Below are 27,623 nucleotides of genomic sequence, written 5' to 3'. Positions count from 1 at the left end.
TTTAAACTCATAAAATAATCATCGAATAAATATTATAATTGTAAAATTTTTTTTATTTTTTGAGAAGGAGTCTCACTCTGTCACTCAGGCTAGAGTGCAGTGGTGCGATCTCAGCTCACTGCAACCTCTGCCTCCCAGGTTCAAGAGATTCTCCTGCCTCAGCCTCCCAAGGAACTGGGATTACAGGCGCCCACCACACACCTGACTAATTTTGTATTTATGGTAGAGAGTGGTTTCACCATGTTGTCTAGACAGGTCTCAAACTCCTCACCTCAAATGATCTGCCCACCTCAGCCTCCCTAAGTGCTGGGATTATAGGCATGAGCCACCGCACCTGGCTGTAAAATATTTTAATATCTTTAAGTTCTAAGGAAAAAAACCTTGAATTTAATAGTCCTCTGGTGACTTGAGAGAACAAATATTATGGAATCTTGGATTTATGCTGAAATATGATTCATATGACAGGTTGATAATAGATTATGAATTTGAATTTGCCTTAATTTTTTCTCCTCAAAATTTTTGACAACTGTCTTTAAACTTCTGAATTCAGTTAGCTCACTTTCTGTTTATAGTTAGCGCCTGATATACAGGTACCAAAATGTTACCTGGAATACTAGTGGTTCTGTGAGATGATAATAAAAATGTTTGAGATATGTTATATGCCATATTCTACTCTAAGAGATTACAATAAACATTGGCTTATTAAAAGTCTAGAGGTGCCCTTCAATGAAAAAACTAATACTTTAACCAGGAGTTTGTAGGTCATACTTGACCACAAAATCCTCTTTTCTCCCAGTATCTGTCAGCATTCTTTGAAGGAAAAAAAAGTTATGTCTATGCCAGTTTGCATATTATATACTTTCTATTACTAAGAAATCCTTTGAAAACCAAGGATTTGTTGCTCCTGCTCTAGAAAGGGTTTGGGGATGGTTGGGCCAGGTGGCCCATGTCTGTAATACCAGCACTCTGGTATTTACTTCAGAAAGGCTGGTATCAGCTTTGGCTGGAGGATCGTTTAAGCACAGAAGTTCTAGACCAGCCTGGGCAACATATGGAGACCTCAACTGTTTAAAAAAAAAAAAAAAAAAGATTTAGGGAAGGGGGGAAAGGTAGATGTTTCCCCTTGGTGTACACATCAGTTTTAGAGAAATACTGTAACACACAGTGAGTAGAGGGGAATGGGTAAGAATGGTGGATTTGGCACCAGAGACCTGGATTCAGATGCCAGTTCTGCTATTTCCTAGGTGTCTGACCTTGGTAAGTCATTAATCACTTTAAGCTATTTCCAAAAATAATTCCTTTAATAGAATTGTTTTAAGAATTAAGTAGATTATGTATGTAAAGCACTTTAGCATGATATCTGGCACGTGGTTAGTATTCATTCACTAAATTAGCTGCACTCATTATTAGCCTTGCCAAGTGGAGTTTGTAAAGAACCAGCTTTGAATCTTTAGCTTCCTAGGTCCTTTTGAATGAATCAGCTTGTACTGTTGGTAATGGTTTCATTTTATTGCTGAATTTCTTAAATACAGTTATGCTAAATTTAAAAAATTACATTCTTAAATATAAATGAATTTAAGATGTTCTTCTGTTTTCAATTATTTAGGTATATTTTTTGATTGAAGGAGATGATCAGGTTGACTGGACTCTATAAAGAGCCAGATTTGACCAGAAGGTTATTTTAGGATGATACAGTACTGCTATAATCACTAGACCAAAAAAAAAAAAAATAGGAAATTTAGTTTTGGCTTTGAGTCATCTTTTACGATTAATTTTTTTATTTTAATTTTTATTATTACCTCAGTGATAGATGGGGCAAGCTACCATTATCACCTAAACAGAAAACTACATTTTCCAAGTGGGTACGACCAGAAGACCTCACCAACAATCCTACAATGATATATACTGTGTCCAGTTTTAGCATAAAGCAGGTGAGCATTTATTTTGTTTGATTTTATAGAAAAGTCAGCATTTTAAAGTAATTTGTGTATAGATTTGAGTTTTTTCTTAGATTTTTATTATGTATTCAGGCACACAAGTGTAATTGGAAAAAATTGTTCATTCTACATATTTTGACTGAAACATACTGAGATAATATAAGTATAAATCACAGTTTTGAGTGATTACAGATTTTTATGTGGACCCTTTTTATCATTGTGTACCTGTAGATGCAGAATTTGAGAATCTGAATTTCACCTTTGATAAAGAATAGATAGCAATAAAAGGATATTTAATTATTTGAGTAATTACTCAAAATCAATTTTTTGAAATACATTATTTAATTTTTTGTAGGATTTATTAGAATAAAATGTATGAGTCAGCAGTATCGTGTTTCTATTTGTTACTTTCCTATTCAAATAATAGCCAAGAAAATATTTAGTACACATTGTAACTATTCAAAATAACAAAAACATGGAATCAACCTAAATGCCCATCAGTGACAGATTGGATGAAGAAAATGTGGTACATATACACCATGGAATACTATGCAGCCATAAGAGAACGAGATGTCTTTTGTGGGAACATGGATGGAGCTGGAGGCCATTATCCTTAGCACACTAACGCAGAACAGAAAACCAAATACTGAATGTTCTCGCTTACAAGTGGGAGCTAAATTATGAGAACAGCTTAAAAGAAAGGAACAGCAGACACTGGATTCTACTTGAGCGTGGAGAATAGGAGGAGGGAGAGGAGCAGAAAAAATAACTATTGGGTACTGGACTAATAGCTGGGTGTTGAAATAATATGTACAACAAACACCTGTGACACAAGTTCACCTATGTTACCTTCCACGTGTACCCTGAACCTGAAGTAAAAGTTTTAAAAAAGGATATTTAGTATAAAAAGTAGATACTTGGGGCAATGTACATATATTGCGGTAATGTTGAAATCACATGAATGAATATGAATATGTTAATTATTATTAACAGACAATAGTATCGGATTGCTCCTTTGTGGCATCACTGGCCATCAGTGCAGCTTATGAAAGACGTTTTAATAAGAAGTTAATTACCAGGTAAAAATGGGTCTCTCTTTACCTCTTTTTGTGTAATTGTCCCTTAACTAGAAATTTAAAACTTAAGCCTTATCTGTATAGAAAGGGGAGAGGGCATATTATTCAGAATATGGCCCTTCTGTAGAAATTAAGCAGATGATTTATGAATGTGGAAAGACAGGCTAAAACAGTCTAAAAACCTATACACATGTAGTTAATATATATGGAATTAATATATTTTGAAATAAATGAAATTGATCAGAGTAAAATCATGTCATATTGATAAAACTATAGTTGGACTGTTTAGTCACTAGCCACATGTGGCTATAGACACTTGAAATGGATTAGTCTGAATTAAGATGAGATGTACTACAAGTGTAAAATGCATGAGATTTTGAAAACTTAGAACAAAAAAATGCAAAATTGCAAAATATCTCAAATTTTTGTGATTATATGTTAAAATCGTATTTTGATTTGTGATTAAATAAAACATTAAAATTGGTTTTACTTTTTTTTTTTCTTTTTCTTTTTTTTTTGAGACGGAGTTTCGCTCTTGTTGCCCAGGCTGGAGTGCAATGGCACGATCTCGGCTCACCACAATCTCCCCCTACTGGGTTCAAGCGATTCTCCTACCTCTGCCTCCTGAGTAGCTGGGACTACAGGCGGTTTTACCTTTTTAACTTTTAATGTGGTTACTGGAAAATATAACATATTTCTGTTGGCTTGAACTGCTTTAGAATGTATTAAAATGTTTCAGAAATACTTTTTCAGTTTTTAAAAGATATATTAACTTAAAATCGTTCATTGCAAAAATTAAGCATTATAATTTTTTCATTCAACTTTTCCTGAGTGGTTTTTGTGTGTTAACTGCTAAGAGTACAAAGATGAATTAGATGCAGTCCTTAGTTTCAACTATTTGCCATATAAGTGGTCCAAATGTATTTTAAAAGAAAATTGATACTGATAGTTGTTGAAGTATGTTATTGTATAATTTTATGTAACTTTATGTCAAGTTGTATCTACTTGTCTTAGTTGTGGTTAATTGAAGCAGTCTTTACTTCTTAGGGCCAGTGATAAAAGATTATTTTAACTGGCTTAAATATATACACTTAATAGGTGATTTATTAGGGTATATGTTAACATTGAGCACTTTTAAGAATATTTTGAAATTTATGTCCACTTTGTGATCTCAGAAAATTATTTACTAATAGTAAAGAAGCACTTTGATTAGAGTGTAGTTCATTTTCTAGGCCTATTGTAGGAAAATATTCTCCTGTTTGTTTTTATGAAATTGCCAAGATGGTAGTATATGCCTGAATGAAATGTCCTGTATAGTAGTTGATATTGAATGCTAATGTTGGTATTTTAATATTTCTTTTTCTTACAAAAGCATAATTTACCCTCAAAACAAGGATGGCGAACCAGAGTACAATCCATGTGGGAAGTACATGGTAAAACTTCACCTCAATGGTGTCCCAAGAAAGGTGAATAATTTATCTCCCCACTCCCATCCCTTGTCTCTATCCCTTCCCTACCTTTTAATCTTGAGTGAAATCATTAAGAAATGTCATCTGTTTAAACACTTTAAAAGTTAGAGTCTGTCATATTATATATTACTACCAGTAGCATCATGTGTTAATAATTAAAAATTAAAACCATGGCAAGTATAAACTTGTTTTTTAACTGGTTTTGAGAAAATGTATACAGTTTCAAAAAGTAACATTGAACTAAGGATTGCTAATGCTTAAAATAAATTTTCATCTGATAGTTCATCTGATTGTTTTGATTAAAAGGAAATCAGACAAACAATCTGTTAGGTCAGAAGAGTATATATGTTATGACTACATATGTAGTCATAACTTGAGATGTAACAAGCCTTTGAAATTATTTCCTTTTAAATATATATGCATAATTTTAATTTACACTAATTTCTTTAAGGAAGGACTCTGAACTCTGTTATAAGGGCTTTGCATTGTTAAGGTTCTCCACCACCTGTCCATGCTGAGATCCGTGCAGCAACATCAGCATCACCTGGGAGCTTGTTTGTCAGAATTTCAGGCTTCGCCCCAGACCTACTGAATCAGAATCTGCATTTCACCTGGTGATCCAGTCTGAAAATCATTGTTCTGTAGTTCAGTAATACTCAAATTTTAGTATGCACAGAATCACCTGGCAGGTGATTATCTGTTATTAAAACACAGGTTTCTGGACCTCATGCCCAGAGTTTCTGATTCAGGAGGTCTGAGATGAGATCAAAATTTGCATTTCTAACAAGATTCCAGGTGATGCTGATGTTGTTGACTAGAACACTCTTTGAGAGCCGTTTTACCTGATTACTTAAAAAGTAAAGAAAATTATTGAGAATAATTTTACTGAACTATAATTCTTGAACTCTAGTTTAAAGAATCTTTAAAGATGTATTGCATAATCTTCCTGTTGGTATTAAATCAAAATTCTTCTTATCCTCATATCTCACAGATCACTTTTTTTTTTTTTTTTTTTGAGACGGGGTCTCACTCTGTCACCCAGGCTGGAGTGCGGTGGCACAATCTTAGCTCACTGCAGCCTCTGCCTCCTGGGTTCAAGTGATTCTCCTGCCTCAGCCTCCCGAGTAACTGGGATTACAGGCACCCACCACCATGCCCAGCTAATTTTTTGTATTTTTAGTAGAGACGGGGTTTCACCATGTTAGGCAGGATGATCTTGATCTCCTGGCCTCATGATCCACCCACCTTGGCCTCCCAAAGTGCTGGGATTACAGGCGTGAGCCACCGCGCCCAGCCTCAGATCACTTTTTAATATGAATTAGATACTGTATCCGTGATTACTTCCTCTGTTACTTATATGTATTTTCTAGCCATAATGTTCTACTTTTACAACTATACATGAGTCTTTTTACAGGTTTAGGATAAAATGATAATAATACTGTTATTTAATAGTGAGGCCCTTTTGTAATTTATTTTAAATGTACATTTCTAGAATATCTCATATATGTTGAGTATCCCTTATCCGAAATGCCTGGGACCAGAAGTGTTTTGCATTTTGGATTTTAATAGATTTTTGAATATTTGCAGAATACCTACAGTTTAAACATCTCTAATCTGAAAATCCAAAACACTCCAGTAAATATTTCCCTTGAGCATCACGTCAGCGATCAAGAAGTTTTGGATTTTGGAGCATTTCAAATTTTAGATTTTCTATTTCAGATGCTCAACCTTTGAATTTCAGTGATAGTTACATGACATTTAATCAGTTGATTCAAGGTTATCTGACAGATCAGCTTATAAAATTGAAGAAAGACATCATATTAAAAAGAACATTTTATAATTGGTATGATTCTAGAAACATTACCTTAATAGCCGTCGGCATATTGTGCCTTGTATTTTATCAGTATGAAAGATGTGTTCTTGTTTCTTGATAGAAAGGATTTTAAGGTACTTTGTGCACCTAACAAGGTTAATGTTCTTTTTCTCCAGGTGATAATTGATGACCAGTTACCTGTTGATCACAAGGGAGAATTGCTCTGTTCTTATTCCAACAACAAAAGTGAATTATGGGTTTCTCTCATAGAAAAAGCATACATGAAAGTCATGGGAGGATATGATTTTCCAGGATCCAACTCCGTAAGTAATAGACAAGGCAATCCAGACACAGATTAATGCTATCTAATATAACTATTTTAAATTTGAAAAATTCTAGATGGTCTTTTTGTTTATAGGGAAAGAGATCAGATTATCAACCCCTGAAAAAGGATGACCAGTCCCCATATTATGGGGATATATGTGTATTTTCTTGTGTATCTGGGAAAGCCTAAACCGTGTCTGCTTTTACGTTGGGATACAAGGCCAATTATAGATACAGTGTACCTTTCCATAGCAGTCTGTTTAGATCAAATGGATGTGTCATATTGTCATGTATATTTTTATTTGTAATTCAGGTTCAAAGAGTTACTTGTTTTATCCAATCTTAACAGAACCTGTAAGATTGAGATGTCTGCCAGTGACCTTTTGTTGCATGAGGTCAACTAGACTTGAGCCAGAAGGAAATTAGTCAGCTTGGCATGGCTCTAAATTCTTACAATAACCAGTCTGTGGCCTTAGAAAATGTGTTTAACCCTTCTTAGCCTCTTGATGTATCCATAATATAAGGATAATGTCCACCTCTTGTCTTAAAGTCGTAAAGATGAAAATTGCATCTTTATTCCAACAGTAAAATGAAGTAACGTATGCAAATCACCCATCATTTGTACATGATTAGTTCCCCTGCCAAACCAGGTGTCCTTGACTTTTCCAGTTCTTTTTTTTATGCCCAGTTCTAATGCTAGGCAAAGAATATATAGGTCATAATTAAATGCAATAGGATGTTACAGTTTTTCTCTTCCCAGCCTATACTTTGAATTGCTGTATCCTTCACATACTTTTAGTTTAGCTTTCTAATTGTTTCTTACTCAGTGAAGTTTAGATAGAGAAAGAATGGGAATGTATGTAAAACATGAGAAGCATTATTGCAAAAACTCACGAAAGGACTCGTGACTGCATCATTGAAGGAGTTTTTTCTGTTACGTGTCCTTTTATCATAATCACCTGTAAAATAGTTTTTTATGCAGGAAGAGCAACAAAGATTGTAGGGAAAAATACGCATGTTCAAATTCAGGTAGGAATTTGAGTTAAATAAGAAATATATTACTGGTCGAAAACAACTACCTTCTGATTTATTTCTACCAAAATCATTATGCCAAATCAGTGAGATATAATAGCTGCTCTGGGGATTTAAGAACTTGAAAATGATACTGGCAGTCCTGAAATGTGTTTCTGTTGCAGAATATTGATCTTCATGCACTGACTGGCTGGATACCAGAAAGAATTGCTATGCATTCAGATAGCCAAACTTTCAGTAAGGATAATTCTTTCAGAATGCTTTATCAAAGGTAAACATTTTTCTTTGTTTTATGTGTGTGGTAAATGTGGCCATTTAAAAACATCATGCCAGCTGGGCGTGGTGGGTGACGCCTGTAATCCCAGCACTTTGAGAGGCCTAGGCGGGCGGATCACCTAAAGTTGGGAGTTTGAGACCAGCCTGACCAACATGGAGAAACCCCATCTCTACTAAAAATACAAAATTAGCCGGGTGTGATGGTAGCACCTGTAATCCCAGCTACTCAAGAGGCTGAGGCAGGAGAATCGCTTGAACCCAGGGGGCGGAGGTTGTGGTGAGCCGAGATCGCGCCATTGCACTCCAGCCTGGACAGTAAGAGCAAAATTCCATCTGAAAAATAAATAAAAATTTAAAAAATAAAAACATCACGCCTTATTTAGAATAGAGATTGCAGAAGCTGTTGTTTTTAGTTATTAAGGAAATTGTTTTTAAAATAGACTTCACATTGTGTACTTCCTATAGTCAGTCCTCAGTTATCTTCCCTTAATAGTTACAGTTAATCCAAATTGTAGATAGTCCAAAATATTTGAATATGTAATATGGAAAAATGATTTTAGATTTACTAATTAGTTACCAAGTTGAGGGAAAGTGGGAAAAGAGAAGTCTGAGAAGTTAAGCCTTAAATGGATAATCCATATCCATTTAAGGGACTGGAAATTTGTCTAAACAGTAATATACATTCGGTTGCAAAACTAGAAAGCTCAGTGATTTGATAAAATGATGTGCCTTTTTGGGAAATGCCTTTGGTATTTCACGTCTTTATTTTTATTTGTAAACCACTTGAAATTTAGCATTTATTTTCCTTCTTTGGTAGGTTTCTACTTTGGAATTAAGTTGCCAGAAACTTAAAAAAAAAAGGAGAGAGAAATGTGATAATTTATTTTACATACTGTGCAGTTAGAAATGTACTTCTTTTTGAAAATTCTTCGGGGGTAGGAACAGCCCATTTTCATGTAAGCCATTAGACTAAAAGATAAAATGGTGTGATCTTAGATTACAAATGTGTTTTACTTTAATTAATTGTCTTTGGGGTTCTTTCCAGATTTCACAAAGGAGATGTCCTCATCACTGCGTCAACTGGAATGATGACAGAAGCTGAAGGAGAGAAGTGGGGTCTGGTTCCCACACATGCATATGCTGTTTTGGATATTAGAGAGTTCAAGGTTTTGCCTTAAATTTTTTTCTTTTATTTTTCCTGTTGGATAAGACATTGCAGGGATCCCAGATAATTATCAGACTTTTGAATACTGACAAATCAAGGTTAAAGTGGTGTTTATAAAGCATTTCACCTACTTCATTAAACAACTTGATCTCTACCATTGGAAATTATGAAATTAAAAGGTGGGAAAGGAAATCACAGGGATGGCACAGATACTGATGACAGCACAGAAACGCTGTTACACCTCTTTGTCTGTTCCATAAAACCAGCAGTTTTGAGGTGGAATATATAGCTCCCAAGATTCCATGCTGAGTCTTGGTGTTTGGATCAATCACATTGTTAAGCTCTAAAGCAGTGGTCGCCAACCTTTTTGACATCAGGGATCCGTTTTGTGGAAGACAGTTTTTCCACAGACGGCGGGGTGGGTGGGAGCATGGTTTTAGGATAAAACTGTTTACCTCAGATCATCAGGCATTAGGTTCTCATAAGGAGAACACAACCTAGATCCCTCACATGCACAGTTCACAATACGGTTCACACTCCTGTGAGAATCTAATGCCACACTGATCTGACAGGAGGCAGAGCTCAGGCTGTAATGCTCACTTGCCCACTGCTCACCTCCTGCTGTGCGGCCCAGTTCCTAAGAGGCCATGGACCAGTACCCATAGTAGACACTGAATAAATACTCATGAAAGTGGGCCAGGCATGGTGACTCATATTTGTAATCCCGATAGTTTGGTAAGCTGATACAGAAGGATTTCTTGAGGCCAGGAGTTGAAGACCAGTCTGGGCAACATAGTAAGACCCCATCTCTACAGAAAATTTAAAAATTAGCTGGGCATGGTGGCATATGTCTGTAATTCCAGCTGCTCAAGAGACTGAGGTGGGAAGATGGCTTGAGCACAGAAGATCAAGGCAGCATTGAGCCTTGATCACACCACTGCACTTCAGCCTGAGTAATAGAGACCCTGTCTGAAAAAATAAAAAATTGTGAAAGAGGAAGAAAATAGGAAGAAAGCTGGACATAAGATACATGACAGTGTGTTTGTGTGAGCAAGTATTTTTCTTCCTAGAAGCCCTTGCATGCTGTCAGGCCTTCCAGACAGACCCTATTTCTGCAATATCTGGTTAGAATATTTGACTTCATTACTTCTGAGGTGGTGGTTATTTTTAACTGAAAAATGGATTGGTTCTATGGATTAGAAAATACAAAGATTATTAAAGAAGTACTATTTCTTAATGAAGGACCATTAATACCAGAACGAATAGAAGTAGTGATCAGTAGCAATAACAGAATACTACTGTGTGTTAATTAGAGTTGTTTGCTTATGTATGGCACATGGAATTACAGTCACGTGTTGCTTAATGATGAGTATACGTTCTAAGGAATGCATCGTTAGGTGATTTTGTTGTGGCATGAACATCATAAAATGTACTTACACAAATCTAGATGGTACAGCCTGCTATACACCCAAGCTCTATGGTATAGCCTAGTGCTCCTACACTACAAACCTGTACAGCATGTTATTGTATTGAATAGTGTAGGCAATTGTAACAGCTTGGTATTTGTATATCTAAACATAGAAAAATCACAGTAAAAAGACAGTATATAAGATTTTGTTAAATGGTACACCTGTATAGGGCACTTACATGAATGAAGCTCGCAGGACTGGAAGTTGCTTTGGGTGAGTGAGTGAGTGGTGAGTGAATGGGAAAGCCTAGGACATTGCTGTACACTCCTGTAGACTTCATGAACACTGGACATGTAGACTTTATAAAAATATTTTTTTCTTCAATAATGAATTGTTCTAAGCCAGTCCAATTCATCAGTGGTGGTTGTATACCAACTTTAGTGATACAAATGTTATTATTAAGTTCTGATTAACCCACTACCATCGGAGCAGCCCAATAAATTAACCTTGGCTTATTGTAATTTTTTACTTTATAAACTTTAAATTTTTTTTTAACTTTCTGGCTTTGTAATAACAACTAGCTGAAAACGCAATCACATTGTAGAGCTGTACACAAATACTTTACATGAGCTTTTTTCTGTTAATTTTTTTTTAAGGCTGTTTTGTTAAAATCTGAAACACAAACACACACATTAGCCTAGGCCCACATGGGGGCAGGATCATCAGGATGTCACTTGGCAATAGAAGTTTTTCAGCTCCATTATAATCTTATGGAACCACTATGATATATGTAGTTCATCATTGTCTAACATTTCATTATATGGTGCATGACTGTATATGAATTATGAGGACAGTAGGGACGTATTGCACTATTATAAAATTTATAGTCTTAGAACTTTACAAATTAGCTGGTCAGTGTTGGACCCCCCCAGCCATACTCTGTAGAATTGTTTCTTTAAAAGTGGCATAAAAATTGACCACTTAAAGCAAAAAATATAAACATTATGTGAAATTAGGTACACCAGTAAGGTTGGGTTTTTTTAGAATTATAATTTGCCACAAATACCAGTCAAAACATTTTCAGTGGCTGGGCACCATGTCTCACATCTGTAATCCTAGCACTTTGGGAGGCTGAGGCAGGAGGATTGCTTGAGGCCACGAGTTCAAGACCAGCCTGAGCAACAGCAAGACCCCATCTCTGTAATAAATAATTTTTTTAAAAATTAGCTGGGCACAGTGGCATGTGCCTGTAGTCCCAGCTACTTGGGAGGCTGAGGTAGGAGGATCACTTGAGCCAAAGGCTGCAGTGAGCCAAGATCACACCATTGCACTCCAGCCTGGTTGGCACAGTGACACCCTGCCTCAAAAAATGTATATTTAAAGGTTTTCTCCAGTACTGTTTTATTGGGTATGTATTCGAGGAGTTTCCTAGGTGCTTTATTTTGGTTTTTTATTTTTTGCTACTTATCTTTTGAAGTGTTTAATTCTGACTTTTTTTTTGTTTTTTTTAAGACGGAGTCTCGCTCTGTTGCCCAGGCTGGAGTGCAGTGGCATGGTCTCGGCTCATTGCAAGCTCCGCCTCCCAGGTTCATGCCATTCTCCTGCCTCAGCCTCCCAAGTAGCTGGGACTACAGGAACCCGCCACCATGCCCAGCCAATTTTTTGTATTTTTAGTAGAGACAGGGTTTCACTATGTTAGCCAGGATAGCCTCGATCTCCTGACCTCGTGATCCTCCCGCCTCAGCCTCCCCAAGTGCTGGGATTACAGACGGGAGCCACCGCGCCTGGCCAATTCTGACTTCTGTTTTAAAATATTTCCGTATTTGATTCAAGCATTTATCTCTAGAACCTCTTTTTTGCAGAAAGACCTAATCTTAGACTATGACAGCTCTGCTTAGTATTGTATCATTGGTGACTTTCTTCACTTAAGAGATTTTCAGTATTTATTAATATTTGCATAAAAGTGCTATCATTTTTGTTTGACTACCTCTAACCTGCTTGCGTATTCCAAGGTCTTCATTTTAGCCTCAGTGATTCTCTCTTTGGGTCATTTTTGTGTCTTTGAGGTGATGTTTCATAAATAGTCTACTATGGAAGTACATCTCCACATCAGGGTGCCGACTTCAGTTCAGACAAGTGTTACAGAATTTCTGAAGCTGTCCAAGGCTTTTCCTTTGCTGCCACTTGGAAATAACTTTAGAAATTGGGGCCGGGCGCGGTGGCTCAAGCCTGTAATCCCAGCACTTTGGGAGGCCAAGACGGGCGGATCACGAGGTCAGGAGATTGAGACCATCCTGGCTAACACGGTGAAACCCCGTCTCTACTAAAAAATACATAAAAAACTAGCCGGGCAAGGTGGCGGGCGCCTGTAGTCCCAGCTGCGCGGGAGGCTGAGGCAGGAGAATGGCGTAAACCCGGGAGGCAGAGCTTGCAGTGAGCTGAGATCCGGCCACTGCACTCCAGCCTGGGCGACAGAGCGAGACTCTGTCTCAAAAAAAAAAAAAAAACTTTAGAAATTGGATGTTTCAGCAAAATCAAATTCTTTTTTTTTTTTCTTTTCTGTGTTTTTTTTTTTTTTTTTTTTTTTTTTTTTTTAGTTCTCTAGCATTCCTTCTTTTTAGGGCTGGTTCTCTACTGATCCCAACAAAATCTACAACCATATCTTGGTGTCCTTGAATATCACTGATGCTGGGGGTCTGTCTCTGAAAAGCTTAGCAGCAATTTGCTCTCCTTTGTGCTCCTCTTTTAGGAAGTGTTAAGAGTCCTGAAATGAGGCAGATTACCTGCTTATGGAGAATTAAATTTTTTGAAAAGAAAGGAATTAAGAGTTAAATGTCAGTTGACTTACGTGTGGTGAGACACATATGGTGTAGAAGATATTGATGAAAGAAATTGTATTAATGAAGCTTCTAGGGAATATAGCCTAAGAGGAATGAGTCTTATGTCCAGAAATCACGTACATCTACCCCCAGCCACAATTTGTCACCATTTAAAATAGCAAAGGAATGTGTTGTGGTGGTGGTTTAGATGTCTCCCAGACAGTTTGATTTATGATATCATTAGAAAAAGTACACAATTTCCTAAGGTGACTGCTTGCAGTAAGACAAATATTATTTTTGATTTACCACCTCTTTTGTTTTCCTGAATCAGTGTATTCAATTCTGTAGACATGCCTGGTATTGACTGAGCATTTACGTTTACACTCTGTTCCATAAATCAGTGGAAAATCTGAAGAGGGATGATAGTGTTACCATTTCAAGGAGTTAATTATTTCATTGGGGAGACAAGATGACTACATTTGTAGGAAACAATATAAGATAGGATACTATTTGTTTTAAACTAATGTAATACAGACTGTTAGCACTATGAAGTTTGGAGAAGAGAAAAAAGAAAGAAATTACTAAATGCTAGGTACTTTATGTTAATTCCATTTGATCTTCACAGCCATCTTCTAGGGACACATCATAATCTTCATTTTACATATGAGTCAATCAATGTTCAGAGAAGGTAAATGACCCACCCAAATAACTGAAATTTGGTCCCATTTTATTCTGACCCCAAAGTCCATGTTCTTTTCTCTTTTCTTCACCGTATCTGTCTGCACTGAGAAGAAAGGATAGCTAAAGGGATCAAAGAGGGCCTTTCAGAAAAGGAACAGCATGAGGAAATGCCTTTAGAGGCAAAATTGAATAAAGATTTTATTGCATTCTGAAAGGAAAAACTAGATTAGAGCCAAAGATACATGGAGTATAAATACTAGAAAATAAAGTTGGGCCAGAGTAGAGTGAGCTTTGAAAAGGTGGAAAATACTTCATGCTCTAAGGCAGTACTGTCTATTGGAACTCCTGCAGTGATGGAAATGTTCTTTATCTGGGCTGCCCAATGAATTTGCTACTAGCTACCTGTGGTCATTTAACATTTGAAATGTGGCTGCTGTGACTAAGAAACTGATTTTTGAATTTTGTGTAATTTTAACTACATGCAGTGAAAGACTACACTACAGCTCTAGGGAGTTGGTAGCCATTTACAGTTTTTGATTGATGTGTGACCTGGTGAAAGTGTTAAAAATATTAATTTCAAGTTGATTTGAAGGGAAAAGAATTGATAAGTACTCAGTTCATCCTCTAATAAGAGAACTAATACGGTAAAAACTGTTTTGCAACTTAATGTTATCTCCTGTTTCTTTTGTATATAGGGGCTGCGATTTATCCAGTTGAAAAATCCTTGGAGTCATTTACGTTGGAAAGGAAGATACAGTGAAAATGATGTAAAAAACTGGACTCCAGAATTGCAAAAGTATTTAAACTTTGATCCCCGAACAGCTCAGAAAATAGACAACGGTAAATATATCTTTTTAATTTTAATACCATTTATTCTTCAAAAAACAAAAAAAACATGTTTCAACAAGGCGAAAGATATGTAACTGACTTAAAATCATTTAGCATTAAGTTTTTTTAGATTAACAAAGATATTAATTTTCAGGAATATTTTGGATTTCCTGGGATGATCTGTGCCAGTATTATGATGTGATTTATTTGAGTTGGAATCCAGGTCTTTTTAAAGAATCAACGTGTATTCACAGGTAACTTTTTGCACATTGCAGAGTATGCTTTATAATAGCATCCACTTTCTTCACGTAAAAACATAATGGTGCCAGGCGCGGTGGCTCATGCCTGCAATCCCAGCACTTTGGGAGGCCAAGGTGGGCGGATTGGTTGAGCTCAGGAGTTCTAGACCAGGTTGGGCAACGTGGCAAAACCTCGTCTCTACAGAAAATACAAAAACTAGCCGGGCATTGTGGTGCACACCTGTAGTCCCAGGTATTCGGGAGGCTGAGGTCAGCAGGTCGCTCAAGCCTGGGAGGTGGAGGTTGCAGTGAGCCAAGATCATGCCACTGCGCTCCAGCCTGGACAACAGAGCAAGACTCTATCTCAAAAAAATAAATAAAAAACGGAATGGTTAATTTAGGAAGACTAGCATTCCATCTCTTTTTGTCATGCCCACAGTGACTATCTTGTTAATAGTTGTTTTCTTTCCATGCTTCCTGGTTGTGCCAAAAAATTTAAAAACAGTAAAACAAAACCAAAAACTCAGCTTAATTCACTTTTTGAAATAGTGTTATATTTTAGCTCTATGAGAAATTTAATTACAACCTTCTTTGTTGACTTTATCTTTTAGTACTTGGGATGCTAAGCAAGGACCTGTGAAAGATGCCTATAGCCTGGCCAACAACCCCCAGTACAAACTGGAGGTGCAGTGTCCACAGGGGGGCGCTGCAGTTTGGGTTTTGCTTAGTAGACACATAACAGACAAGGTACTGATACCCTTCTAATGATATCCCATACAGAAATTTTTTTGATATAGTTAGAACATTGTGAAAGACATATGTAAACACCAGCCTGTTTAATTTACATAGGTGCCCAGAGAATAGTGTTTTCTCTGACAAATGAATATTTTCCTCTAAGGAAATTTGTATTTTATAATTATACACTTAAATCTTGTTCAAAAGTCATCTCTGAAGAAAACTATGAGGGAGTTTATGCTTTTTAAAAGTGAAGGTTTGGGGGTTGATCATGTATAGTTTAGATCTTAATATTAACATTGAAATATGCTGAAGGGAGTTTGGAAATGTTGAATCATTAGTCTTGATTCTGTAAAGGTTAACCATAATCTTAATAGCCTCCGAATCTTATTTAATATATTACTTCATACATTGTGGTCATCTGTTAAAATGACAATTTAATTCAGAAAAACAATGTTTCTTATAGCACTAAATAGCTGAGAAAAATGCTCTTAAAATTAGAGGTATTTTAACTTTAAAGAGCATTTTTTGTGGAGAGATTTAAAAAGAAAATAAATAGCATTTTGTACCCATTTTCTAACCCCATTGGATTCTTTGTGATTTTAGGATGATTTTGCGAATAATCGAGAATTTATCACAATGGTTGTATACAAGACTGATGGGAAAAAAGTTTATTACCCAGGTATGTTTAGTATACCAGCAAACATTAAAATAAACATACATAAGATTTTATTTATATGATTAAGTTGAAAAATGACACATTTTATGTAGATAATATAGAGAAATAATTATGTTGATAGACTCATAGCAACCACTCAAGCAGATGGGTATTTACACTGTTCTGTGTTTTGTTTTGATTTGTTTTAATTTAGAGACTCCAAGGGGGGATTTCCATATTCTCACACATGGCTGTCAGAATTTTATTTCTGAAACTTAAATGATGTCTTTTACTCTAATCAAATGTATTCTGTAGTTTTTCCTGAACTCCTGGATAAAATCTAAGCTCTTTAGCAAGATAGATAAGGCTTTTTATATTCCAGCTTTAATCTACCTGCCCATCTTTATTTCATGCCCCAGCTTCTCACAGTTGAGATAGTTGCTACTCCAGAATACACCGTGCCCTTGTTGCCTTTTTTCACATGGTTTCTTCTCTCAAGAATCTCTCCTCCCACCTTTTACCCACATATTCCTGTCTCCCTATTCTGCTTCATGCACATAGTTAAGGTCCAGCCCAAATACCATTCCTTCCACTGGGCACCTGAGATATTTAACACATTGTATTGAAACCACTTTGCTTTCACATTTTTAAAAAATGTGTGGCCGGGCGCGGTGGCTCAAGCCTGTAATCCCAGCACTTTGGGAGGCCGAGACGGGTGGATCACGAGGTCAGGAGATCGAGACCATCCTGGCTAACATGGTGAAACCCCGTCTCTACTAAAAAATACAAAAAACTAGCCGGGCGAGGTGGCGGGCACCTGTAGTCCCAGCTACTCGGGAGGCTGAGGCAGGAGAATGGCGTAAACCCGGGAGGCGGAGCTTGCAGTGAGCTGAGATCCGGCCACTGCACTCCAGCCTGGGCGACAGAGCGAGACTCCGTCTCAAAAAAAAAAAAAAAAAAAAAAAATGTGTATCACTTAGTGAGATAAACTGTCCTAAGGCTGTGGAGAATAGTGATGAACAAAACAGGATTGTTTTCATAGAGCTTATGTTATAGTTGGGGAGACAGTTAATAAGCAAAACATCAAGTATTGATACACATGTGTAAAAAAGGGTTATGTGAGTGAGTGGGTTGGTTGCTTTTGGTGGGTGGTCATAGAAGACCTCTTTGAGTGAGGGTGAGAAGAGCTATGAATAACAAAAAAAGGAACCAGTCGTGCAAAGAAATCAAGGGAAAAGCACTACAGGCAGAGGGAACAGCAAGTACAAGGACCTTACAGTGAGAAAAGATGGTGTCTTTTTGGAACAGAGAACAGGCCAATTGCCTGGGTAGGTATGGTATCAAAAGAGGTCAGAAAGATTTGCAGAGGTCAGATCACATGAGGTTCTGTCACCACCGGAAGGGGTTCAGAGGGTCTTTGGCTTGTCATAATCAGGAAAATGGCATGTCCTGGCTCCAAATGGAGATGCCAGTTAGGCTGTTGGATTTTTGAATCGAGTTCTGGGGTAAGGGTAGAGATACAGATAGGGGAGTCAGGAGCATATAGATGGAATTTGAAGATGGGACTGTATAAATCACCTGTGAAGAGAGTGGTGGGTACAGAGATTAACACGCAGGATCTGACCTTGGGCTCTCAAAGACACCTTGAGGTTGAGCAGAGGAAAAGGTACCACAAAGGAATTCGAACAGAGGGCCTGATGAAACAGTGAGGTTTCACATAACCAAAGCAGAGAACATTTTTCAAGAGAGAAAGAAAGGACAACTGCATCTATTGATGTTTGAGAAATCAAATGAGATTAAGTGAGAGAAGAAACTATTGTGGGAACCAAATGATAAGAACTTATGAACACAAAGAAGGAAACAACAGACACTGAGGTCTACTTGAAGTAGGGGGAGGGTGGGAGGAGGGAGAAGAATAGAAAAGATAACTATTGGGTCCTGGCTTAATACCCAGGTGATGAAATAGAATGTACAACAAACCCCCATGACACGTGTTTACCTTTGTAACAAACACTCACGTGTACCCCCAAACCTAAAATAAAAATTAAAGAGAAGAAACTATTGGACTTAGCATTGTGGCAGTCATTGTTGACCTTGATAAGAACAGGCTTAGTGGAGAGGTGGGGATAGAAGCCCAATTGGATTGGTTTTAAAAGAGACTATGATGTAAGGAAGCAATTGTTGACAGTTCTTGCAAGAAAGTTGTGCAGAGAAATGGGCAGTGAAGGGAAGATGTGATCAGAAGTGGTTTAAGCCTTACTTTGTTTAATCATAGGGAAGTATGGCATTCTTCCCTATTACACTGTGTTGGTGGCAGGCACTGAGTCATACTAGTCAATATCCCTAGTTACTGGAATGGGCATGGCACATAGTAGGTCCAGTGACAACTGTCAAGTTAAACTAGCCAAGCTTTCCTTTGTTTAAAATAATGCTCCATCTTATGTAGAGTGATTGTGCCTTTTCAGAATACTTTTATGTTTATCATTTTATTTTAATTACAACACTCTGCAGTAAATAGGACAGGCCTTGTTCCCCATTTGACAGAAGAGTAAACTGAAACATGAAAAGGTTAAAAACCTTGTTCAAGATCCACAGATGTGCCAATTCTTTACTCTTCTCACTAGATCACACCACCGCTAATCATTAGAGACTTATGACTTATTTGAGATACTAAAATGTTTAGTTTTTCTGTTAGGTCCCATTATAAATATTCAGCGTTCCTAAATAAGCTGAGACCATCGATCTTAACATACAGTAATTGACATGCATAAACTTTTATTGTATCAGGCTTGACTGATGGGACTATCAAAGAAAAATAGGCAGCATTCTTTGTAATAACAAAATATTGAAAACAATCTGAATATCCAGATTTTCTAAACCAGTTGGGGGTGTAGATAAAATGTCATATTCATGTGATGGAGTATTATACAGGCAGTTATAAGAAATAAACTATCTGTGTAGAACAACATAGCTCTTTTTAAAATGTTGAGTGTAAAATGAAAGATATAAGACATACACTACTTTTTATGTATACACTTATACCAGAAACAGTTATTTGTTCATTCACTTTTAGGAGTGGGTACATTTGTATTCAAGTCTAAAAAGATGTTCACCAAATCCATCAGTAGAAGGGAATAAGATAAGGGTCATGGTTAAAAGAGACATTGTTTTATGAAAAAGCTAGAATGACCAAAAAAAAAGTTAATTTAAACCTGAGTAGTGGGGAATATATATTTTTATATACTTCGTGTTATTTTTAATTTCATCTCAAAAGAAAAAAAAATCCTGACTTTAAAATCCTCTATGGGAGAATAATGCAACACAGAACAAATAGTAGGAATTACTGAAATGCAACACAGAGCAAATAGCAAGTACTGTTATATCTTACTGAAAGTATTCAAAAAGATTATTTTTGCTTATTAGGAACTTTAATTTTAAAGGTTTCAAGTGAAATTATAATTCACTAATATCATTATGTTTTAAGGAGAGAATCAGTTAAGGAGATGTCCATCCAAGTAATTATTTTTCCTACATCAAACATAAAACTTCAAAAATTAAAGAAAGAAAAGTCTCCTTTTCTCTAAGCCTACTTGTTTGTTTGCAGCTGACCCACCTCCATACATTGATGGAATTCGAATTAACAGCCCTCATTATTTGACTAAGATAAAGCTGACCACACCTGGCACCCATACCTTTACATTAGTGGTTTCTCAATATGAAAAACAGAACACAATCCATTACACAGTTCGGGTAAGTAAAACCAACACACAGTGACAAAACACAGTAATATAAAGACGTAATGTGCTCTGCTTTGTAAGTGGGATTATCTGGAGAAAGTTTATTTCTGAAAATGTATTGCTCTCTATTTTTGTGCTTATTTTAATAGTAAATTACGCTTTCTGTAGAAAATAATACATTTGAAAAGAAATGTTTTTATTCTGAAAGAACATTTTTATTTTCATAGTAATAGTTTAGCCCTACGGTAATATAGTATGTTGGACTAATACATTTCTTTTTCTTTCTTTCTTTCTTTTTTTTTTTTGAGACAGAGTCTTGCTCTGTCACCCAGGCTGGAGTGAGTGCATTAGTGCAATCCAGCTCACTGCAGCCTCCACCCTCCGGGCTCAAGTAATTCTCTCGCCTCAGCCTCCTGGGTAGCTGGGACTACAGGTGCTGCCACCACGCCCAACTATTGTATTTTTTGTAGAGATGGGATGTCACCATGTTGGCCAGGCTCGTCTCGAACTCCTAACCTCAAGTGATTCACCCACGTTGGCCTCCCAAAGTGCTGGGATTACTGGTGTCAGCCACTGCACCCAGCCAATACATTTCATTTTAAAGCAAGCAATAAAAACTTATTTAGCCTGTTTAATATTTTTATTGACTTAAAGAAGACTTTGAACTTAGTGAAAGAGAATCAGTCACTAGAAACATACTGCTCTGATCTAGTTGGGAAGGTCATTGTAATTTTCTTCTATATAGATTTGTTTGCTCTAGATAAGCAGCTCAATTTGAGTAGATTTTTAGTGATGAAAGGGACATTGGGAGCTGCTGCCACTGCTTCATTTTTCAGATGCAGAAGCCACGGCCTGGAAAAATTGTGATTTGTCCTGAGTCATACATAGTAGCAGAGAAAGCCAAGACCAGACCCCTAGCTTCTCAGTTCCCAGCTCATTAAACCTGACGTGATACTAGGCTGCCTGTAGAATCATGACTTGTATATGCCAACTGATTTTTTTAGTCTTCCAGTATATTCATGTATCACTTTGATGTTCTTGTAAGTGTAAAATTTATCAATACAGTCTTTTTTTTAATCTAGGTATATTCAGCATGCAGTTTTACTTTTTCAAAGATTCCTTCACCATACACCTTATCAAAACGGGTAAGAAGATTCATTTGGTTGTAATCTCAGCAATCTTTTAGAATTTTTAAATTCGCTTTCCCATTTCTCTCGTTTTATTCTTTATATTTAGCAATTTATTATGAAATAAAGACATTCTGAGGCTTCACAGGAGTATATGGGAAACGTAAGTGGCCTTCAATTTGGGTTGGAATACAAGATACTCAGTGAGCAACGTCTGTGAAAAGAAAATTCAGAGAAAGAAGATGAATGCAAACTTTGGTTGTTAGAGAAGGCCGTGTGGATGAACCTTAAAAGTAGAATTTGAGATTAACTGTGGAATAGGCTAGATGTGTAGAGGAAGATTCTATGGAAAATGCCTTGTAGAAAGAACAACTTGATTAGCGGCTGAGAGATGAAAATAGGGGTTAGTGTAGCAAAGCAGCCTGGCTGTCACCAGCAAATAAAGATGGGAGAGAGGAGTTGGAGCCACAGAGTAGAAAATTGCCTTTTTTTTGTTTTTTGTTTTTTGTTTTTTTTGGAGATGGAGTTTTGTCTTCAAGTGGAATTGAAGAATGAAATTTCGTTAACACTGAAACTTTGTTTTTATTAGATTAATGGAAAGTGGAGTGGTCAGAGTGCTGGAGGATGTGGAAATTTTCAAGAGACTCACAAAAATAACCCCATCTACCAATTCCATATAGAAAAGACTGGGCCATTACTGATTGAGCTACGAGGACCAAGGTTTGTGATGAGTAACTTTCTTAAATTAATGATGTTCTATTAAAAATGAACATAGTGTAACAAGTTTAAAAACAAACCTAAGCATATGTGGACATTGGATTTATAACAATGGCATTATAGTGGAGTGAGGAAAGGACATTGTTTTCAATAAATGGTATGGAATAATTGAGTATCCATGTGTAAAAAGGGCAATTAGAACCCTGTTTCACATAAAATTCCAGGTGGATTACAAACTTAAATGTGAAAGGCAAAACAATACAGCATCTAGATGATAATGCAGGAAATGTTTTAACCTCAAGAAAGGAAAGATTTCTTAAGACAAAGAGCATATTAAAATATCTGTAAATATGCTACTTTGATAAGAAAAAAATAAACAAAAACATGTCATAAAGGGGGCAATCCAGATGGCCAGTAAACCATTGTAATAGCCGGAAATTGGAAACAAATGTTCATTGACATTTACGATTATAATATAGTCATATAATAGAGTCCTGATATAACAATGGAAATAAATTACAGCTATACACAATATAATGGATAAGTCATAATGGATACGTCTTAAAAGCCACATGTACAGAATATATACCATGTGATTCTACTTCCGTGAAGTCAAGAACAGACAAAACTAAAAGACTGTCATTTAAGGATGCACACTAAGGTTGTAAAACTATAAAGCAGAGCGAGAGAGTTACTACTATAAAAGCTCTGTGAGGGGACAGGAGTTGCAATTAGGAATATACAGGGAATTCTGTGGTGCTGAGAGGATTTGTTGATCTGGGTGGTGGTTACCCAGGAAAGGACAGTCTTCAGTAAATGGTATGGAATAATTGAGTATCCATGTGTAAAAAGGGTAATTAGAACCCTGTTTCACATCAGTTTGCAGGGAGGAGACAGATGGGGAAGCCGAGGTGTTTATTCACTTTGCAAATGATTTATTAAGCTGTATATATGTTTAACTTAAGTGTTATATTTCATAGTTTTAAAAGGTTTAAAAAACATAGAGAATACAGCCTGGGCATGGTGGCTCACACCTGTAATCCCAGCACTTTGGAAGGCCAAGACAGGAGGATTGAGTTCAGGAGTTCAAGACCAGCCTGAGCAACATGGCAAGACCTCATTTCTGCAAAAATTTTTTGAAAAATTTAGCCAGGCATGGTGGCATGTGCTTGTATAATCCCAGCTACTTGAGAGACTGAGGTGGGAGGATGGCTTGAGCCCAGGAGGCAGAGGTTGCAGTAATCCCAGATGATGCCACTGCACTCCAGCCTGGTCGACAGAGCAAGACCCTGTCTTATCATATAATAACCACCAAAAAAAAAAAAACCAATACAAATAAAAACAGAACTACCTTCTAAATAGGATTAGGCTTAATTTTGCTTTTCTTACAAACTAATCCAGCAGCAGTTAATAAACCATTAAATACGAAGATAGGATTAAACTTTTTCCACAAGAAACTCGTTTTAAAAACCCCTACCAGTTTGATAGGTGAAATAGGTAAATAAACCTACTTGCTCTTTTGTACTTAATTTCTAGATGGATTGAACATGTAACAATGTTTGTTACAATATTGTTTATTTATTGCCTATTCATGTTTCATGCCCATAGAGTTATCTTTTTTTTTTTTAATTGTAAGCATGAATAAGATAAGGGTATTAACTCCTTCACATATTTGCAGATATTTTTCTCAGATTGTCATTTTTCTCCCACATAGAAAAGCATTTCATTTTAAAATAATGAAATCTGTCTTCTGGTTTCATTTTGCTGTGGACAGGAACTTTCACCACATTATCAAATTAATTTTCACCATATTCTGATTATTTTATGGTTTAATTTTTTTGCATTTAAAAAATTCATATGAATATATTTTTATATTTGGTATAAAATACAATTTAATAGGTTTTTTTCTAAATTTTTTGTTACTTCATCACCATCTAAATGAATCTTTCTTTACTGATTTGGGATGCCACGTTTATCATATGCTAAGTAGTTCTGTAAATTCAGATTTTGTTTCAGGGCTTCCTTTCCCATAGGCCTTTCCATTTGTTACAACAACAATTTTTTTCTTTTTTTTTTTTTTTGAGACAGAGTCTCACTCTGTCACCAGGCTGGAGTGCAGTGGTGTAATCTTGGCTCACTGCAACCTCCGCCTCCTGGTTCAAGCGATTCTCCTGCCTCAGCCTCCCAAGTAGCTGAGACTACAGGCGCACACCACCATGCCCAGCTAATTTTCGTATTTTTGGTAGAGATGGGATTTCACCATGTTGGCCAGGATGGTCTTGATCTCTTGACCTTGTGATCCCCCCACCTCTGCCTCCCAAAGTGCTGGGATTACAGGCGTGAGCCACCGCGCCCAGCCAACGACAATATTTTTAATTATTCCCTGTGGCCAGGCACAGTGGCTCAAGGCTGTAATCCCAGCACTTTGGGAGGCCAAGGCAGGAGGATAGCTTGAGCCCAGAAATTCCAGACCAGCCTGGGCAGCATAAGGAGACCCCCTGTCTACAAAAAAAAAAATTTAAGAAATTAGCCAGATATGGTGATACACACCCATAGTCCCAGGTCCTGAGGAGGCTAAGGTGGGAGAATCGCAAAGTCCAGGAGGGCAAGGCTGCTGTGAGCCATGATTGCTCCACTGTACTCCAGCATGGGTGACAGTGAGACCCTGTCTCAGAAAAAAAAAAAAAAAAGGTCGGGTGCAGTGGCTCACGCCTGTAATCCCAGTACTTTGGAAGGCTGAGGCTGGCAGATCAACTGAGGTCGAGTTTGAGACCAGCCTGGCCAACATGATGAAACTCTGTCACTATTAAAAATACAAAAAAATTTAGCCAGGCACAGTGGCATACCCCTGTAGTCCCAGCTACTCAGAAGGCTGAGGCAGGAGAATCACTTGAACCCAGGAGGCGGAGGTTGCAGTGAGCCAAGATCGCGCCTCTGCACTCCAGCCTGGGCAGCAGAGCGAGACTCCGTCTCAAAAAAATAAAATATTTCCCAGGGAGCCCACGTGTAAAAATACAGTCTCTCTTAAAGTAAGTTTAATCCAGTGTTAATCTTTAAGGCTTCAACTGAAATATATAAATGGTGTGTTACATGATCACAAATAGAGTGCATGTGTTTCTCTCTACTGAAACTTCAGAAACATAATATGACATCTGCACTTCAGATATAGTTATTTTAAATCACATGTTTGAGACTATATATTAATATAGTAATTCTGTTCATTTTAAATGCTAGGCAATATAGCGTTGGATTTGAGGTTGTAACAGTTTCTACTCTAGGAGATCCTGGTCCCCACGGCTTTCTGAGGAAATCTAGTGGTGATTATAGGTAATGTTGGCATTTTTATTGTATCTATTTTATACTTTACTTTTTGTGGCATCATCTTCTATAAACTTTATTCTCATTTTCTCTAAATATAGGTGTGGGTTTTGCTACCTGGAATTAGAAAATATACCATCTGGGATCTTCAATATCATTCCTAGTACCTTTTTGCCTAAACAAGAAGGACCTTTTTTCTTGGACTTCAATAGCATTATCCCCATCAAGATCACACAACTTCAGTGATGGAGAAATCTCAAGTTACTGGCTTTTATACTTAACCAAACATCAGTTCTTCAAATAAGGACACAAATCTTCAGGACAGTAAGCAGAACAATCAGAATGGAATTAAATATCTAAAAACACATTACAGTGGAATCTGGTGCTTGTCAGGGTGTTTGGTAAGAACTGTATATAGTCAGAATTACCTAAATCACCTAGAGGTACCGTTTACATGGTTTTGTGTATATAGAGTTGGCTAGCATTTTAGGGGCCATTTTGTATAAAAAGTGCTTATGATTAAGATTAGACTTAGTCATCACTGTGAGATGCCTTTGCTAAGAGGATAAAGGAACTGAGACCAGATGAGAAAAAGGACATAGATTCCTTGAGTGGAATAGTGGGCTAGATTCATATACTGAAATATTTCCATTGTTTCCCTTTTTTGCAGAGCATGTGGACATTAAACCTGCTTGATTCTACTATACATCTTGGGCAACTAATTACCAAATGAATTGTGCCACCGTAATTGATTTTAATTTTGCATTATTTATTATTTTAAAATGTTGCCCAGTTGTTATGAAAGAATAAAGCTTTTAAATAGAGACTACCTTAGCATGAAGATGCTCATGCCTAAGAATGAAAATTGTTGAGATTATCTCCCATTCAGTCATGTAGCAAGAACTTAGAGAAATTCACTACTGTGGTTTTTATTTTTAAAAAATAGTAATTGAGATATTGAAGACATTACAATTCAGTTTGTATCGTCTTTTTTTAAATGGCTGTATTCAGTGCTCTTGTGGCAGTAGCACTTTGAAGAAAATAGAGAATTTAATATATGGTGATTGGGATATGTAGCATTCAGAAAAAGTGAATTGCCAAGATACTGCTGTCATGTAAATTCCCAGTTTACATAAAAACCCATCAGGATAGAATGATGCTCAGTATTTTAAAATTCTAAAAATAGGGTGGGATTTTTCATTGTCTCTGCTTTATAATTATCAGAACTTATTTTGTATTGCTACTACCTTAAATTGAAATAAAATGTTTATACTTATGGATATTGCATAGTTTAACTTAGATTTATTCAAAGATTTCATCTGTCATGTTTCATGTAAAAGAGGATAGATTATTTGCATGAAAATATATACTTCAACAAAAATCTGTTCTTTTGTAGAATAGTGGTAGATTATTACACTAATGAGATTTCACTTTGGTAAATACTTCATGCTTTCAGTTTTAGCCTATTAATTTTAGGTGGACTAATTTAACCAGTTTTCTGTTACTCTTTAAAAAGAAAAAATCCAGAACATAAGAACTATATTATAAACACATGATTTGAACCTGTTGTGGTAAAGATCTTGTACAGGATGCAAACTGAAAACCTAATCCATCAAATTTATTAGAAGAGACCTATATATGAACAACTTAACTGTGGCACTGATATTTCTATAATAGAGCTCTAAAAACATGCCACCAGTGTATGAATAAGGGAAAGATTAATTTTGGCTGGACCAATATAAAAAACTGTACTTGAAGAATTGATACTTTAACTTGGACCATGAAGGAAAGGCTTCAAAAGACAGACTACTGACCATTATTGAGTGTTTACTATGTACCCAATGTGTATATTTTTCTTTTTACTCTTCCCAATAGCTGAATAAAGTACAGATACTATTATTTGTACTTCTTACAATTGAGGAAAGAAGTCTAAGAGATTAAAGTATTTGCCCCAGGGTTACAAGCCTTCTTCCCTGAGCCCTGATTGAGCTGCTGTGTGTGTCTAATGACACTCACAGACACAGCCGTCTGGTCGGGGGAGGGACAAGATCCAGACCTGTTATAGAGGGAGGAAAAACAATCCAGGCCCTTCAGAGGTTCTAAGTAACAGAAAGACTAGTCAGGAGTTGTTAGAGAGGATGACTCAGGTTTCTAATTCAGCACATGGACAGATGCTCATAGCTTCACTGAAGGTAAGTTTTGACACATTAAATTGCCCAGAAAATCCAGATCTGGAATCAACATGGCATAGTAAGTGAGATAA

The 27,623-nt window shown here is 36.6% G+C and overlaps 1 protein-coding gene across 2 annotated transcripts in view; it reads left to right on the top strand.

Annotated features, from left to right (window-relative positions):
- CAPN7 (calpain 7) overlaps window positions 1-27,256 on the top strand; it is a 47,393-nt gene extending 20,137 nt beyond the window's left edge. The window contains exons 7-21 of one of the 2 annotated variants that reach the window (XM_010356048.2): window positions 1,805-1,931; window positions 2,931-3,016; window positions 4,386-4,479; window positions 6,472-6,618; window positions 7,816-7,922; window positions 8,973-9,093; window positions 14,697-14,841; window positions 14,984-15,083; window positions 15,680-15,815; window positions 16,410-16,485; window positions 20,066-20,211; window positions 21,281-21,343; window positions 21,915-22,045; window positions 25,277-25,369; window positions 25,462-27,256. In XM_010356048.2, the coding sequence (XP_010354350.1) occupies window positions 1,805-1,931; window positions 2,931-3,016; window positions 4,386-4,479; window positions 6,472-6,618; window positions 7,816-7,922; window positions 8,973-9,093; window positions 14,697-14,841; window positions 14,984-15,083; window positions 15,680-15,815; window positions 16,410-16,485; window positions 20,066-20,211; window positions 21,281-21,343; window positions 21,915-22,045; window positions 25,277-25,369; window positions 25,462-25,606 (1,717 nt within the window). In that variant the 3' untranslated portion in view covers window positions 25,607-27,256. The remainder of the gene's footprint in view (window positions 1-1,804; window positions 1,932-2,930; window positions 3,017-4,385; window positions 4,480-6,471; window positions 6,619-7,815; window positions 7,923-8,972; window positions 9,094-14,696; window positions 14,842-14,983; window positions 15,084-15,679; window positions 15,816-16,409; window positions 16,486-20,065; window positions 20,212-21,280; window positions 21,344-21,914; window positions 22,046-25,276; window positions 25,370-25,461) is intronic. The other variant, XM_030933657.1, reaches the window with a different exon arrangement.
- The last annotated feature ends 367 nt before the right edge of the window (window positions 27,257-27,623 follow it).

Source organism: Rhinopithecus roxellana, chromosome 1 (assembly GCF_007565055.1).
Source record: "Rhinopithecus roxellana isolate Shanxi Qingling chromosome 1, ASM756505v1, whole genome shotgun sequence".
Lineage (NCBI taxonomy): Eukaryota > Metazoa > Chordata > Mammalia > Primates > Cercopithecidae > Rhinopithecus > Rhinopithecus roxellana.
This window is presented reverse-complemented; position numbering and strand designations above follow the sequence as displayed.